Source organism: Charadrius vociferus, unplaced genomic scaffold (genome assembly GCF_000708025.1).
Source record: "Charadrius vociferus isolate BGI_N301 unplaced genomic scaffold, ASM70802v2 scaffold43, whole genome shotgun sequence".
In the NCBI taxonomy this organism is placed as follows: domain Eukaryota; kingdom Metazoa; phylum Chordata; class Aves; order Charadriiformes; family Charadriidae; genus Charadrius; species Charadrius vociferus.
This window is the reverse complement of record NW_009648043.1, coordinates 2,525,459-2,542,554: the sequence shown is the minus strand read 5'-3', so window position 1 is coordinate 2,542,554 and position 17,096 is coordinate 2,525,459. Positions and strand designations below refer to the sequence as shown.

At 40.8% G+C, this 17,096-nt stretch overlaps 1 protein-coding gene across 1 annotated transcript in view; it reads left to right on the top strand.

Annotated features, from left to right (window-relative positions):
* The first annotated feature begins 1,387 nt into the window (after window positions 1-1,387).
* The window catches only part of IL17REL (interleukin 17 receptor E-like), a 49,654-nt gene continuing 33,945 nt past the window's right edge, over window positions 1,388-17,096 (top strand). Inside the window, exon 1 of the mRNA XM_009883648.1 lies at window positions 1,388-1,489. Within this exon, the coding sequence (XP_009881950.1) occupies window positions 1,388-1,489 (102 nt within the window). The remainder of the gene's footprint in view (window positions 1,490-17,096) is intronic.

The window sequence follows — 17,096 nt, the reverse complement described above, 5'->3', positions numbered from 1 at the left end:
ATCCAGGTCATTGGAATTTGGCAGCATATATGCTAAAATAATCCCTGGAAGTAGCATATTTAACTTCTTCCTAATTTTTCCTAAGCATCTGCTACTGATCCTGTAAGGTACAGGAGAGTGGACTAGGCAGATCTTTGATGTGGTGTATTTTTATGAATAGATGACAAAATTTAATTGTTTTTTTTTTTAACCAAAATAATTAAATAACAATTTGTTCAGTACTGGGATTGATACTGCTTTTTATCTTCCAAAAATAAAGTCTTATTGGAAAATTGACAAACTAGACTCACATGAAAGTATTTAAAATACAAGTATAGTAGATACATTGGCAGAGTAGACATTGTCTTTTACCTGTTTGTTAAAAAAAATATTGGTAAAGCCATATCCTAGCAGATAGATAGTGTTAATTATGTATTCCCTACTTTAACTGATGTAAAAGGTATTGCAAGAACACTGAGGACCTGGGTTCTGGCACTGTCCTACTGAAAGATAACTATCTCAGTTAGTGAGCAAGCCCTCTCTGGGGAGGAATAACTCCCTGTTCCACCTATGGGTATAACACACCACATATAACCTCCATATGAACCAGAGAGTGCGTTTTTTGGAGTACTTGTTCCTTGTGATGGGTAGTGGGACTTTGCAAGGTAGCACCTGGAAAGTCATTCCTGGGCAATTGGTTATGCTAACAGATATTGAGGTGTTGTGACTCACTCCTACCCTGCTTTCAGAGGGTAGGTTTTTTGAGCTTCTTTGGCAAAGCAGGCATACTCCCTGAGTGCGTTGAAGATCCAAAAACTGGAGATAGGCTATAGAACAAGAGGCTTCTGTTGCTACAATTAAATAATAAGTGCAAAGAAGTGCAAGGGACAGGGGGCGAGGGGAAAAGAAGCGGGGGGGCCGGCTGATGAAATCCAAGAAACCAGTCTTCCAAGACTACCCACCTCAGCAAAGCTGTTTTTCTTTTTATTCAATGTAATAGAAAACCAGGAAAATAAATAGACATAAGAATGCATTTGGATTCCAGTGAACTTGCCTTCTACATCACTCCAGAAACAAAATTCCCATTTATACATAGAATTTACAGGAAAGAAATTTGCTAAATCTGATCAAATGCTGTCATGATGAAATCCAGAAGGAAGAGGCTTTTACTGTGATTGTCAGAAATTCACATTTCCCATTTTTCACTATGGAACATAAGAATTGAGTTGAACATGCTTTCTATTTCCCACAACTAGCAATTTTCTGTCTTTGGAAAGTTTTAGAGGGAGGAGCTCAGAGGTGCTGTGGGAGGGACTAAAATTCATATTAAAGTTTTGGCATGAGAGGGAGAATTGTCAGAGTAGAAGGTTTCTTCTGAGGTTTTGCTTTTTTTTTTTTCCAATTTAGGATGATAAGTATTCATGTTCAGATTCTTCTAATAATTCTTTTTTGGAATTCTGATTGTCAGATTATTCCCAGGATTGAAGAATGTGGACTTTCATGTTCTCAGGTAATCTCTTGCTTGTTCCTATTTGCTGTCTGTTAATATAGTAGTTGTATGCTGCCAAAATAATTGTGAGAAAAGCAAGAAAGCAAAAATAGAAAAATATTTCATCTGTCCTGAACATTGACTTTATATTCCTGTCATTCTGAATTAAGTGTACAAATGGCAAAGATGACTGTTAAGGAGGGAGTAAGTAAGTGCATCTCACACTATTTCCAACTGCTGTTGTTAGTACTTTTTTAAATCTGTCTTTTGTATTTGAAAAAAAAAATATTTAGTTCATATTCATTGCTTTGGAGAGTCAGTTTTTACAAGAGCAGTGGTGCAAAGAGATGAGGGAGGGAGGTACGGGAGGTTTCAGAAATTGCTAATTATGTTAGGAATATACAAAACACTGGCTTCCCTGTGAATAAATGAATTAAGCTTGAGAAAGAGCAAAACCTGTTTTTCATTTTGTGGGATGAATGTAACTGCAGCATTAAATTTAATGACATATGTATGTCCATAAAAGTGGAGTGTGAACTATACCATCTCTTTAACAGCTTTGAATTTTGCATGTTTGCAAATATCCCCACAAAGGGGCAGTATGGAGATACTCTGCTTCTGTTGGCATTCTGAAATTCTAAGACTAGAGTAAATTGAAAGATAAATTTAAGAAAGGACAAAATAATAGGGCATCTGACTTTCAGTCTCAATAGAGGATGATAACTATGTACTTGCTACAGAGAAGTGGAGTTGATGGCATGAAAGAATTTGGCTGTCGGGACAGACTTCTGCTTGAAGATTTCAGTGTTTAGGACAGGCAATGAGACATACTAAAGGTTGTCTAAATGTGGTGGTACTGCCCAGATGTTACAGCATGTTACAGCAATTTATTCTATATTTTATATGTGTGTCCTAGAAAATATAATGAATAAAGATGCTTATAAAATACTTGATTGAGGGAAAAAACCATCCTCTATATTTAAAGTTGTTTAATACTCTGACATTCAAATTCTGTAGTCTGTATCCACTTAGATAATGTTTTTAGAACAATAAAATATATTCATAAGAGATTAATCTCTAGAGGTACCTGAGCACTTTTCAAGAATTTTTATGTACTTATGTTTATGAATGCAAACACATGTATTTTAAATGCTTAATGCTCCTTAGCCTGCTTGAATGAAAGTTTAAAGTAGAAATGATTTACCATTCTAATTTATCCCTCTAAAGAGTGTATGACTATCAGACTTAGCATGTAAAAAGCAATATCAACCTTTTTCAGTGGTATTCAGTCTAGGGAATAGGCTTTACCTCTGGGGACCTTAAAGGGCACCTTTCTCTGTCATATTTTAGGTATGTATGTTAAGAAGGCTGATTCACTAGATGCCTAAGATATGGACAGAACTCTGAGGTTTGGTAGACTGGATCCCTTTTTTTGCCTTCACGAGTTTGTCTTACAACTTTTCCAATACTGAAGGCTGGACAGCTGACAAAGGTGTATTTTTTTTTTAATTCATGGGGAAAGTACATTGTTTCCAGTATAATGGAATCAATCAATCATTTGTGATGTTAGAGATAGGATTCAGTTTATGTTCTCTATGTAATGTTTCTGCTAGTTGTATTCAGTAGAATCTTGAATGTATTAATGACTTTTTAAGACAAAAATGTTTTCTCACTGGGAACAATAATGATCTCAACAGGAAAAATTACTGCCAGCATAGCATTTTCGATCCAGTGCAAAGCATTTTAGCTACATGAACTTTAGAGTCTTATGAGTAGCTTGTTAGACAAAGCTCCTTCTTCCTTTTTCTTTGGAAGTAACTTCAATTTCCCTACATAATGTACTGCAATTTGTGGCCTCAATCCCATTCCTACTTGAGTTACTTTAAAAGGGAGCAGTTTGTCCTCTCCATAGTTTATAACTCAATGGTCTTTATAGGGGCACTAACCAGGGGTTACACTTTGCCTTTGTCTATGTGCAATGTATGTGTGCTGCTTTCTCCTGTAGCACATCAGATCACAAAGTAGAGTGTCAATGCTGGTTTTTCTAGCAATTTGCTTAATGTGATAAGGGGATATTCTCATTTTAAAACTATCAGAAGTTTTCTGTAGCTACTATTGCTACAAGTGAGTATTATAGAAAATTGTTTTTTTTCTTTATGGTGTTTTCCCATAAGTTTGTATAGCCGATTCCTCTTCTGCAGAGTCAACCACCCTGAGGTTGTGTGGTTCTTCATAAAGCAGTAGGGGAATAAAAAGCAATTAATTTGCATTTTTCTGCATTTTTCAAACTCTGGGTATTGTCAGAAAGTTTTGGGTGGGTTTTATAAGGTTTAAGTTTGACCAGCAGACTGCTATTTAAGGTGGCTATGTCCCTTGAATATTTATAAGCAGTTTTGACCTTGGGTACTCCATATTAGAGTAAAGCGTTGGTTGTACTCAAGACGGAAATAGTGACATAACTGTTTTGAGGTATGTGACTTAAAAACCCTTCACACTGAACTGTTTAGATTTTCGATCTTATTACAACTTTGTGAATCATTCTTAGTTTACCGGGAGTATTCAGCAAGACATACTTGCATTGCCTTGTATAAGGCAATATCCAGGTTTCATTACTGTACCACAAACTGTACTTCTGTTCAGTACAGGGAAGGAAAAAAACAAAAGAACATTGGGTGTTTATGCAAGTGTTACATGAAAATTTGAACAGCATGAAAATATACAATTGTGGGATGAGTGATGGCAAAGGAACAACCAGACTTTTATTATGTATTATGATTTATTTCTCCTTCCTTAATTTAATCTCATGGCTTTAAAGCTCACGTGATATTCTGGTATTCAAAGGTTAAATACAATGGGCTTGGTCTCCAAGCCTCACCCAATAGCAAACACAGTTATCAACCAAGTTTCACTGTAAAAGCATAGGGGAATCCCAGCCTGCAATTGAAATTGTGTTTGTGCCCTACTCATTTTACAATCCACATTGTTTGCAGGCTGTACACAAAGAAACAGGCTTATGCCAAATTTGACTCAACAGCTGGTAAAGATCAAGAACACTACATTTAAAATAAAAAAAACCTCTCCAGAAAACTATGAAATAGTATTTGTATTGTGTGCCATTACATCTAGTAACGTTTCCAAAGTTCATGGATAAAGAAGGAAACCCTAAACTGAATCTGGGATTTCCCTGCAATTATAAAGGTTATTGGCAGCAAATTCTTGATATAGCTGCTGCCTGTTCGTGCTATTCATAGTTGAAGTATGTGGTGTTTCTTTACTGGATATTTATGCCACGGATAAGTGCATTCTTGCTGAATACTACACACTGCAAAACCAGTGATATAATACGGCCCTTAGGACACTAACTCAGCTGACATAAATTGGCATTCTTTGTTCATTACTAGAGTAAGCAATTTGTATTTTAAAAGTGATCCCAAGCCTCTAAAAAATGGACATGACAATCAAGGTGACATAGTTCAGTTGTTCTCTAAAGTTTGTTTGAAAAACTAGTTTTAGACATGGAAAATGTCTAAAGAGGCTGATCAGAGACCTGGCTTCCTCAGAGTCAGTGAGAGAGAGAGATACAGTGTGAAGTCCCAACATGGGAAGATGATTCACCACAGACATTTTTGTCTATGTATCGATATACCTGGTGACTGGAGGAGATGCTAATATTTGCTGAGATGCAGTACAATCCATGAGAGCATGCCCTAGATAGATAGCCTGGGTTTTGCATCCCTGCCTGTCATTGACTCGCTTGTGTGGCCCTATTGAAGTAATTTCCTTTCTCCAGTTTTCACAAGTACAAAATATTGCTGACCTTCCTGTGTGATGTGTCTTAATGATGTTTTTTAATTAAGTGCTTTGAATGCTATAATTAAGTGTTGAGTCCTCATCAGTCAAATCAGTCATACTTAAGGGGCTCGGTTGTGTTGAGTCACTGTATTAGAGTGATATTAACTTATTTGCTTAGATATCCCTGCTTGCCTTCTCTGCCGGTAGTCAGGAGAGCTGCAGTTTAGCAAGTTTAGGTGACTTCTGTCTTGGACTGTGCTTTACATTTGCTCTTAGGATCAAAAATAGCTTGGCAATAACAAGAGACACTTAGCTTCCAGGTTTCCTGCTGCATTCTATGCCACTGGTTGGTTGCCATCCCATTTCCTCACCCCCTGAGAAGAAAACAGCCAGTGACAGGTACAGGCAGGGAGTTACAAAACTCTCCAGTGTTCCTCATTATTAGAGCACCTACCACCACTTCTTTTGGGAGAGGTGGAGATGGAGAAAGCTCTGCAATTCAGAACTTGCAAAAAAAAGCAACGGTAGCTCTTTTTTTTTTTTTTTTTTCTTCCTTACTTCTCCCATCCTCAGGAGCTCTGGAAAAAGGTTACAAGGTGTGGAAAGAGATAAGCCACTGGAGTAGCAAGAGTAGACGCACTACAGTCGGTCATGAAAGCTGGGGGCACAAAATTAACAGATGTTGGAATTGGACTTGACAAGGTGTCCTGAAACTGAAATACAAGGCAGTGCTAGAAGCTTCACCACCATGAGACATCAACATAAGTGTGTGCAATCAGTACACATAGCAGGAGGTAGATAACTAAAAGAAAAAAAGAGGGATCTATATTAAAGTAAGCTTAGCAGGAGATAGGAGTAGCTAACCTTTATTATTGGCAGCAAATTTTAGCTCACAAATCTCTCTCAGCCCTCATCTTAGGGAGGTAAGATATTGTTCAGCTCCATTTGGACCCAAAGTTCAGTGGTGAATATTGAGATTTGGGAGTAGGTGCTTTCCATGGCTACAGAATATTGCTGTCTGACTGACTGCTTTGCAGTTGGAAAGCTACTTGTAATTTGATCAAATCTAGTCAGGACAAATTTTTTAGGAGCGGTAATAGCTTTAACAAGGCCATGTGGTGTGACGTAGCTGGAATTCTTGCAGTAAAGGTCTAGGATTAGCTTAATTTATACATTTGCTGGAGCTGGCACTGCTGTACCTGTTACTTTGTCATGTTTGTTTATACTGTCCCATTCTTCCTCTGTTGCCAGAATGCCTGTGCATGGGAGAGAACAAGGGATGATCAAAAATGAGAAGGACCAAAAAGAGGTTTTCAAAGACTTCTTTCTAAGGATAGCTTTGGATACTCCCCTGGCTTTTTGGCTCATCATTGAGAAGCTAGGCCTCACTCCCAGATAGGTGGGTAATTTGCACCTAAGAAAGGAGTTTCCTCCTATCTCTGACTGAAAAACATTTGATTTCTGGGAGCCATGAATTCCTGTGCATCATGCTGTGGTTACCAGGCTGTTCAAACCAGGAACCCACATTTGAAGTTCTACGCATTGCCTTACCTCATCCTCACGAGAGATGCCTAGATTTTATATATCAGCTCCGGCAGAGATGTTTTTATAGTAGTTTTGATACTACTCAGTAAAAATATTTTTCCGTGTAAAACTTGTTTTTTTCTGATTTTGTTAACAGTTATTGGCTGTTTTTTGAAAACCATGAAATTATTTGCCATGTTAAAAGCACAAAACAGAAAATACGCCCCAAACAGCAGTGCATTGCTGAGGAAGTTCCAGACCAGCTCCAAACTACTTGACTAGGAATAACTGTTAAATTCATGTATACTCAGATGTGATATGGACACATCACAGCCCTGACCCTGCCTTCACAATTATAGGAATTCACTGGGCCAGAATTTTCTGAGGGCACGAAAAAGCTGGAAAGTCACAGTAACTAATGATGCCGAGTGCTGGAATAGATTGCCTGCAGAGCTTACAGAGATCTCCACGCATGCTAAGCAAATATCTCTCAGATATGTCTCAGATAAAGGTCATTCTTCCTAAGGCAAAAATGTAGAGTAGATGGCATCTTGAGTTCTTTTCTAACCTTAATATCTCTGCTTTCATTCATCATTTTCTCTTCTGTGGGATCTAAATATGGTCTTTCGAGTCATATTTAACTTATTCCTTTGGAAAAGTCAACAGAGCCAAAGACCTGTCTTACTGTATTGCATATCCTGCCTTTTCAGCACGCAAAATATGGGACTCACCGTGAAAACTGTATGAGACATACAATCTCATTCAGGAAGTATCTATGCAGAAATGAAGAGAGTTTTAGTTTTAGTTTGCAAATGATCTGTGGCTTTTTCTCTTGCAAGAAAATGTTTCAACTTAGTTGCTTTGAATATGTGTGGTAAATTTCAATCATTTCTGGAAAACTGATTGTCTGGGAGTTGCCTCTACTTGCCTGCATATTTTCAGAAAGTATGAATCATATAAACAACATTGTACAGTACTAGATGTGCATTCATTGTCTTTTCTTGGAAAAACTTTGAGGAAATAGAATTTATTGCAGTTAATACATTGCACTGTCTCCAGATTTGTTTTTCCCTTTCATCCCTACATATGCAAACTTCCTTGATCTTTTTCCCACTTCCTCATCTCCCTGACCTGCTGTTCTTCCTTCCATGACCACAATGACAGTTTCCTCCATTACCTTTCAAATTTTAACATCTTTGTATTATAATTTTTCCCCATTTGTGGTTTGGGTATTTTTTACATCTATTTTTGCAATTCTCATTATAGTATCATGCTTCATGCCTAGTTTTGGTCAGTAGTATGTGTTCTTTTAATTTTTTCCTCTCACTTTCAATATACTATATTTATTATGATAGAATAATTTTTAGAACATGGTTGTAACTGTGTTATCATTCAGTCTGCCTTTGTAGCTTATTTTCTCTTCCTCTTAGGGGGAAAAAAACACATACACTTTTTAGGTGAATGTGTGGCATAGGTGATTTTCAGTGAGTAAGGACTATCATTAAATATGAGACATAGGGTGAAGCAACATATGAAGGTACTGAATGCTGATGGGTTTATTAAGCTGAGGCCATGCCCAGGAATTATTGCTGCCTCTAGGGACAACAACGTGATGAGGAGAGTTAGGTGAAACAATGCTGCTGTTGTAAAGTTGGTAGAATCCTGCCTCTTTGGAAGCCCTTCTTTTGGACCTCTGCCTCCTTTAATTGGACTGTGCTAACTTTAGCAACTACAGTACAGGGAAGATACACGAGATAAAGCCAAACTCTATGATTTTTCCATAGTTTAGTTTTTCTTTTTTTCTTTTCTTACTCGCTAAAACCCCCGCAAAATTATGAGTTAACAATAAAAAGAGAAGTAGTCTATGTAATTACTTTTTTGAGTAATTATTTTTTATTTTGTATTTTATACGATTTATTCTTCCTTAGTATTTCCAAATTTATTCATAAGTAGCATCTGTATCAGTTATCTCAAGCTGCAAATGTTTCAGCTGGAGGGTACAGTATAGATATTTTCAGTAGGGCTTTTCTATGTGGCAAATTTTGAATGGTTTTTAATTTTTCATGTACTCACACTGCTAGCTCTTTAAGGGAAAAGTATTTTTGGCTTTTGTTGGTCTTGATATGAGAAGAAAGGCATGTATGCAGGGGTTCTGGTAAAAGATTTCTAGTGTAGGATCATACAAATATGAATAGTTAGGAAATAATCCTCTATCTCCAAAATTTTCAAGTATACAGCTGCAAAAAAAGTTTTTCACCTACATGTACTAAGAAGATTTTCCTCATTTTGCTGTGGCTAGAGTGTTTCTGTAACACAATTAGAACTAGTCAGGCATCTTTTATCATTAAGTCTTTAATAGAAGCAGTTCCTTAACTGATACTGTGGTACCAGGAAGGAATGCAGTGGTGCCTCAGGATTGCCATACGAGACTGGTCTACCACTGATTCTAGCATGGCCTGAGGGATCATTTGTATGGCCTTACATCCTTACACAACAACATAACAAGCTAAGGCTAGAATAAAACCAAAGTCAACATTTAAAAACATTTCTCAGCAGGATGAGCTATAATCAGGGGTGGTTCCAAGTTTATTTAGGTTTGAGATTTTTCTCTCTTTAAGGAGAAGAGAGAGAAACACCATTTTTATGGGATCTACAAAAGCCAGAAACATGCACTTCTTAATTTCTCTCCATGATTTTGAAGGGGGTCTCAGCCCTGACACATGGCCTCAAAAGTCTTGAAACTGTTATAAGAAATTATTGCCAAGTGTTCTTTGTTGTTTTAAATTTTAGTATGACTTTGTGATCCATGCTGGCTGGATTGGGATTAGCAAATTCATTTTTGTTTTTAAGCCCCTCTGCTTCCAACATTTTAGGATAGTATCTGTGCAACATTCATCCATTCTGTGACCCTGCTGCTTTCCTATGGTTCCAGGTTATTAAATACAGATTAAATGGAGGTCATAAGAAAGCATTAGTAACTTGTCAGGGCAGTATGAGAAACCAGCATGCTCAGCATGGTACTGCCTCAAGTTAGGCAAGGGAAAAAGTTAAGCACGGGGTTACTCTGTACCCCACTCTTGAGAGCCCAGGCACCTGGGTTATGAGCCAGAGTTTGATGTTCTCTCTTCAGAGTAGCTGCTGAGAGCCACTTTTCCAAAGTTTCTGTTTCTGGGTTGTTTTCTGATGACTGCTTAAAATAAAATGTAAATGGCCTTTGAATTTGAATTTGAATGTTGAAAGCACTCAAGTTTAAAAATTACACTGCGTCTTGCCTGCCCTTCTCTCAGACCATCATTCATAGAATCATAGAATGGTTAGAGTTGGAAGGGACCTTAAAGATGATCTCATTCCAACCCCCCACCTTCCACAAGACATTCTTTCATTTCCTCTCTACGCAGTAACACTGCTTTGACAGGAGGCCTGGGAAGCCCTCTTATTTTACTGGGCAGCACGGCAAACAGACAACTTGGGGTTAGAACTGCTTTGGGTTAAGGAGGGTGTTGAACCTGGCTGTCCTGTGAGGTAACGTCTTGAAAGCTAGAGTATAAAAGCTGGAACATGCCCATATTCTGCTTTCCTCTTCTAATATTTCCAGTTTGAAAGAAGCTAGGCCTGAGCTTTGTTAGTTTTACCTCTGTTGTTATTAAATTGTCTCCAGCCACCTGCTATGCTGGGGAGATGGGTGTCTCACAAGTGAATGTATGCTATCCCAAAGACCTTTGGCATGAGCTAGATGTCATTCCAGCTTTGTTCTGGTCGTGAACTAGACACAAAACTACGTGCATCCAGGGAGCTTTCAGATTAGAGAGGTAGGTGCCAGACTCGACTTGGGGAAAATTAATTTATTTTTTACCAATCAAATCAGAGTAGGATAATGAGAAATAAAACCTAAATCTTAAAACACCGTCCCCCCACCCCTCCCTTATTCCTGGGCTTACCTTTGCTCATGAATTCTCTACCTCCTCCCCGCAAGTAGCACAGAGGGGCAGGGAATGGTGGTTGTGGTCAGTTCATCACATGTTGTCTCTGCCACTCCTTCCTCCTTGGGGGGAGGACTCCTCACACTCTTCCCTGGCTCCCATATGGGGTCCCTCCCATGGGAGACAGTCCTCCATGAACTTCTGCCATGTGAGTCCTTCCCACAGGCTGCAATTCTTCACAAACAGCCCCAGTGTGGGTTCTTTCCACAGGGTGCAGTCCTTCAGGAACAGACTGCTCCAGTGTGGATTCCCCACAGTGCCACAAGTCCTGCCAGCAAACCTGCTCCAGTGTGGGCTCCTCTCTTCATGGGGCCACAGGTCCTGCCAGGAGCCTGCTCCAATGAGGAAGAACGGGGTCACAGCCTCTTTTGGGCACATCCACCTTCTCCAGCATCGAGTCCTCCACAGGCTGCAGGTGGATATCTGCTCCATTGTTAACCTCCATGGGCTGCAGTAGGACAACCTATCTCACCATGGTCTTTACCATGGGCTGCAGGGGAATCACTGCTCTGGTGCCTGGAGCACCTCGTTCCCCTCCTTTTTCACTGACCTGGGTGTCTGCAGAGTTTTCTCTCTCACACATTCTCACTCCTCTCTCCTGCTGCAAGTTCCTGTGCAGCTCTCCCCACCTTCCCCCCCCCTGCTTCTTAAATATGTTATCACTGAGGCCCTATCACCATCGCTGATTGGCCAGTGGCGGGCCTGTCTTGGAGCTGACTGGCATTGGCTCTGTTGGACATAGGAGCACCTTCTAGGAGCTTCTCACAGAAGCCACCCCTGTAGCCCTCCCCCGACTACCAACCTTGCCTGAAAACCCAATACAGGGAGCTGGCAGAAGTGCTCACCAAGACACTTTCCATCATTTATCATTAGTCCTGGCTAACCAGGGAAGTCCCAGTTGACTGGAGTTTAGCAAATGTGACACTTATCTACAAGAAGGACTGGAAGGCGGATTTGGGGAACTACAGGCCTGTCAGTCTGACCTCAGTGCTGGGGAAGGTTATGGAATGGATCATCTTGAGTGCTATCATGCAGTGTGTACAGGACAACCAGGTGATCAGGCCCAGTCAGCATGGGTTTATGAAGGGCAGGTCCTGCTTGACTAGCCTGATCTCCTTCTAAGACAAGGTGACCTGCTTAGTAGATGAGGGAAAGGCTGTAGATGTTGTCTACCTGGACTTTAGTAAAGCCTTTGACACCATTTCCCACAGCATTCTCCTGGAGAAACTGGCTGCTCGTGGCTTGGATGGACATATGCTTTGCTGGGTAAAAAATTGGCTGACCTGATGGGCCCAAAGAGTTGTTGTGAATGGAGTTAAATCCAGTTGGCGGCCAGTCACAAGTAGTGTTTCCCAGGGCTCAGTCTCGGGGCCAGTTCTGGTTAATATCTTTATCAATGATCTGCATGAAGGGATTGAGTGCACCCTCAGATGCTGCCAAGTTGGGCGGCAGTGTTGATCTGCTTGAGGGTGGGATGGCTCTAGAGAGGGATCTGGACAGGCTGGATCGATGGGCCAAGGCCAATGGTATGAGATTCAACAAGGCCAAGTGCCAGGTCCTGCAGCTGGGTCACAACAACCCCATGCAGCACTACAGGCTTGGGGAACAGTGGCTGGGAGGGTGCCTGGCAGAAGAAAACCTGCGGGTGTTGGTCAACAGCTGGCTGAATATGAGGCATCAGTGTTCCCAGGTGGCTAAGAAGGCCAATAGCATCCTGGCTTGTATTAGGAATAGTGTGGCCAGCAGGACTAGGGGAGTGATTGTCCCCCTGTACTCAGCACTGGTGGGGTTGCACCTCAAGTACTGTGTTTGCTTTTGGGCCCCTTGCTACAAGAAAGGCATTAAGGTGCTGGAGTGTGTCCAAAGAAGAGCAGCAAAGGTGGTGAAGGGTCCAGAGCACAAGTCTTATGAGGACCAGCTGAGGACAATGGGGTTGTTTAGCCTGGAGAAAAGGAGGCTGAGGGGAGACCTTATTGCTCTCTACAGCCACCTGAAAGGAGGTTGTAGCAAGGTGGGTGTTGGTCTCTTCTCCCAAGTAACGAGTAATAGGACAAGAGAAAATGGCGTCAAGTTGCGCCAGGGGAGGTTTAGCTTAAATATTAGAAAAAATTTCTTCATCAGAATGGGTTATCAAACATTGGAACAGGCTGCCCGGGGAAGTAGTTGAATCACCATCCCTGGAGGTATTTAAAAAATGTGTAGATGTGGTGCTTAGGGTTTAGGTGGTAGACTTAGGGTTTAGTGGTAGACTTGGGAGTGTTAGGTTAATGGTTGCACTCGATGATCTTAAAGGTCCTTTTGGATTCTATGATTCTATCATTTGTAAAGGTCACAGTGTACAGCAGAGCACTGTTCTGCTCTTGGGACTGACTCTAAACATAAGCAAAATGAGTAGTTGCCTAGATCAAAATGGTGAGGGCTTCACTGTGTATGCCAAAGCACTGGAAGCCAGGCCTGCAATATATTCCCTCTTTTGCTGAGCAATAGTGTTGGGATGTATGAGAAGATAGTAACTGGAACAGAAAAAGATCTTGAAGCCAGAAGAAAAATACGTATTTCCAAAAGAAATAACTACTGCCTTCAGGAAGAGCAGGAGGAGCAATTCTATCCAGGAGGGTCTCTTCTCATAATTTTCACTTCAATTCTTGCTTTTTTAAATCTTTTTCCTTTTCTGTGGCAATGTCATGGCCCACTGGTTCCAGTCACCTCTGAAGCTGTGAGTCTCAGTGCTGCCAGTGCTACTGAGGGATCTTGACTAAGTTTTTCTTGTAGCCTCTTCTATGCTGCTGAGTTCATTATACCATCCTAACCTCAAAGCATGGGATACCCATGATTGGGGAGTTTGTGGAATCTAAGTCCTCCAGTTTTTCAAGAAATGGCCAAAGTAATGGCTGACTTGGTGTGGTGTTGATGACAGTCCTGCTTCTAGCAGGAGGCTGGACTTGGTGACCTCCAGAGATTCCTTCCACCCTAAATGTCTTTGATTCCATTTTATCATCCACCGTATGAAATCTCCAATCATTCACTGAAATAACCATTAATGCTGTACTTGAATGTCCCTGTCTCATTGTTAGACTAGAAGTGCTGATTTGGTAGATTAGTTGTCCTTTCAAGTAGCTGAGTGGTCTGAAATTTTTGACACTCTATGTATGGGATGGTGCTGATTTACACCAGCTGAGGGTATGGCATTCAAAGTGCATTTTAATTTTACTTTGTGTATTGTATGCAATTCTGTTTTGTTAACAACTTGTATTAATATTTTAGGAAACATGACATCAAAATGATTGACATTTTTTTGTTTTATTTTATTTTTTTTGGTTTTCATTTCTAAAAAAAAGAAGCTAGAGCATACTGTTGCTTCAAGCAAATTCTGCTTCTGGTCCTGGAGTTGAAGCATACAATAGAACAGGCAGCTTTTATTTCAGACTGTCATAGCTCCCTTTGGTCCAATAAATTTAAAAGCAAGTGGTTTCTGTGTAGGTCCTTTTTGTATCACAGCATTATTTTTACATACAAATCACTTAAAAAAAATACAAGGGCAGAATATTCTTCCCAGTTGTGAGCCTCAAAGCAATATTGTTTTGACTGGACATTCACTTATAGGATAAATGCATGTCACTGCAAAGAGTTCCCAGAAATATAATTATTGTGCTGCCAACTCATTCACTTGTTCTGTTCTGTAGAAGGGATACAGCCATGCAGCCACAGTAATGGTCAGAAGACATTATATGCCACGTGCAGTCCAGCTAAAATATGGGACAGTCCAGTTAAAATATGGGAACAGGATTTCTCTGCATATGCTGTTCGAAAAGCAAACTTCAGCTCGCTCAGAGCTCAGCTGGGAAGGATTCCATGGGAAGCTTCCATGGAGGATAAAGGAGCTAGCGAGTGCTGGGAGTTTTTCAAGATCGCTCTCCTGGAAGCACAAAAGCAGTTCATCCCCTTTAAAGGTAAGGGAATTAGGCAGAGCAAGAGACCCCCTTGGCTTAATTGCGAGCTTCTGAGTCTGCTCAAAACAAAAAAAGAAGTGTACCAGAGATGGAAAAGTGGAAGAATACTCATTGAGATCTACAAGGACACTGCCAGGGCATGGAGACATGCAGTTAGAAAAGCAAAAGCTCAGCTCAAATTGAAATTGGCCAGAGATGTTAAAAACTACAAGAAAGGGTTCCTCCATTACGTAAGCATCAACAAGCAGAAAGAGAAGGAAAATATTGGCCTGCTCACCTAATTCACAGGAGAGGTGAATTAGTCACCAAAAACATTGAAAAGGCAGAGGTTCTCAACACTTTCTTCACCTCTGTGTTTACCAGCACTGTTGGGCTTCAGGTCTTGGGAACCAAAATCCATGTTGATGCAAACACAGACCCACTGCCAGTGACTGAAGAGTTGGTATGTTAACTGTTACAGGAGCTTGACCCCCACAAATTGATGCATTATCCACCCGAGGGTGTTAAGAGAGCTGGCTGATGTCGTTGCAAGGCCACTCTCCATAATCTTTAAGAAGTCGTGGAGATCGAGGGACGTCCCAGAAGACTGGAAGAAGGCTAATGTCACCCCCATCTACAAGAAGGACTTAAATGAGGATCCAGGAAATTATAGGCACGAGTCTTGCTTCAGTCCCTGGGAAAGTTATGGACCAAATCCTCCTGGGGGCTATCACAAGTCAAATGAAGCACATGATTGGGAAAAGCCAGCATGGATTCACTGAGGGCAAATCATGATTGACAAACCTGATGCCTTCTACGACAAAGTAACCTGCTCGGTTGATAATCCAGGAGTGCAACACAGGCTGGGATCTACCTGGCTGGGGAGCAGCTCTGTGGAAAGGGACCTGGGGGTCCCGGTGAACAACAAGCTCAATATGAGTGAACAGGGTGCTGCTGTGCAAAGAAAGCGAACAGGATGCTGGGTTGCATCAACAAGGACATCACCAGCACAGGTAAAGAAGTCATTGTCCCACTTTACTCAGTGCTTGTCAGGCCACGCCTGGAATACTGTGTTGAGTTTTGGTCCCTGCTATACACAAAAGATGTGAACAGGCTGGAGAGGGTCCAGAGAACAGCCACCAAGGTGATGAAGGGACTGGGAAGCCTGTCATATCAGGAAAGGCTGAGATAACTGGGTTTGTTCAGTCTTTAGAAAAGAAGGCTTAGGGGAGACCTTATCATCATATTCCAGTATTTAAAGGGTGGCTACAAAAAAGGTGGACTCCCTTTTTACAGGGGTCACATGAAAAAGACCAGGGCTAATGGATACAAGTTACTCCTGGGGAGATTCCAATTGGACACAAGAGGAGCATTTTTCACCATGAGAACAATCAGCCATTAGAATAATTTCCCCAGGGAAGTGGTGGATTCCCCAACATTCGACACTTAAGATTCAGCTGGACAGGGTGCTGGGCCATCTTGTCTAGACAGTGCTTTTGCCAAGAAAGGTTGGACCAGATGATCCTTGAGGTCGCTTCCATCCTGGTATTCTATAATTGAATACAGTGCAGGAGGAAGTACATACTGACTTGAAGACCGAAATCTCTGCTATACCTGAGTAGTAGCAGGTAAACAGAAGCATAAAAATCTAAGGGGCCTGAGGGTCTTGTGTTAGTCATGTGTTCCTGCATTACTGAATTACTGCTAGAGTGTAATGGAAGTGTTGGCTTTGCGACAAACAGCAGGTTGTGAAGGACAGGGTCCATACATTTGCATGTGCATGTGAAATGGCAAATGTTGCAGGAAACAAAAATTGGTAAAAGGCTATGCTTTAGACCACTGTGAAACCTTACTGAAGACTGTACAATAATCTTCAATAAACCAAATAATCTCTTCCCTATTTGTTCATTGTCAGTTCACTGTTTAGTTGAGAGCACATCAACGTGGTGTTAACTCAGGGAGACCTTACCTTGCTCTGTTTGAGACAAACCAGCTCTCATCCGAAAAGTGTGCGACTCCGTTAGCACCATTCTGAGCCTGAGCTTAATATCCCACTTCTCAGTAGTACTTATCCTCTCAGGTTCAGCACTGCACTAATGTGATGGGATTGTTTTTGTTCAGCACACAGAGAGGCTTGGAGCTGGATAATGCATGGACATGACTCAGATGTTTTGTTTTTAGCATTCTGTAAAAAAATCCAGCAACATCCAGGTGGTCTTGTAGAAGCGGTAGTTCAAAGTAGTCCAAAATAATGCTTTGCCATAAGTTCAGGTGCCTGTTTGTTTTCTGTATGGATAACAGTCTAAATGTTTCCTTCTACGATTGCTTAGCTTTTCCCATTGCACACTGTTTACATGTATCTGATTACCACATTGTCAGTAAAAGTTGAAGAACAACCTTGTG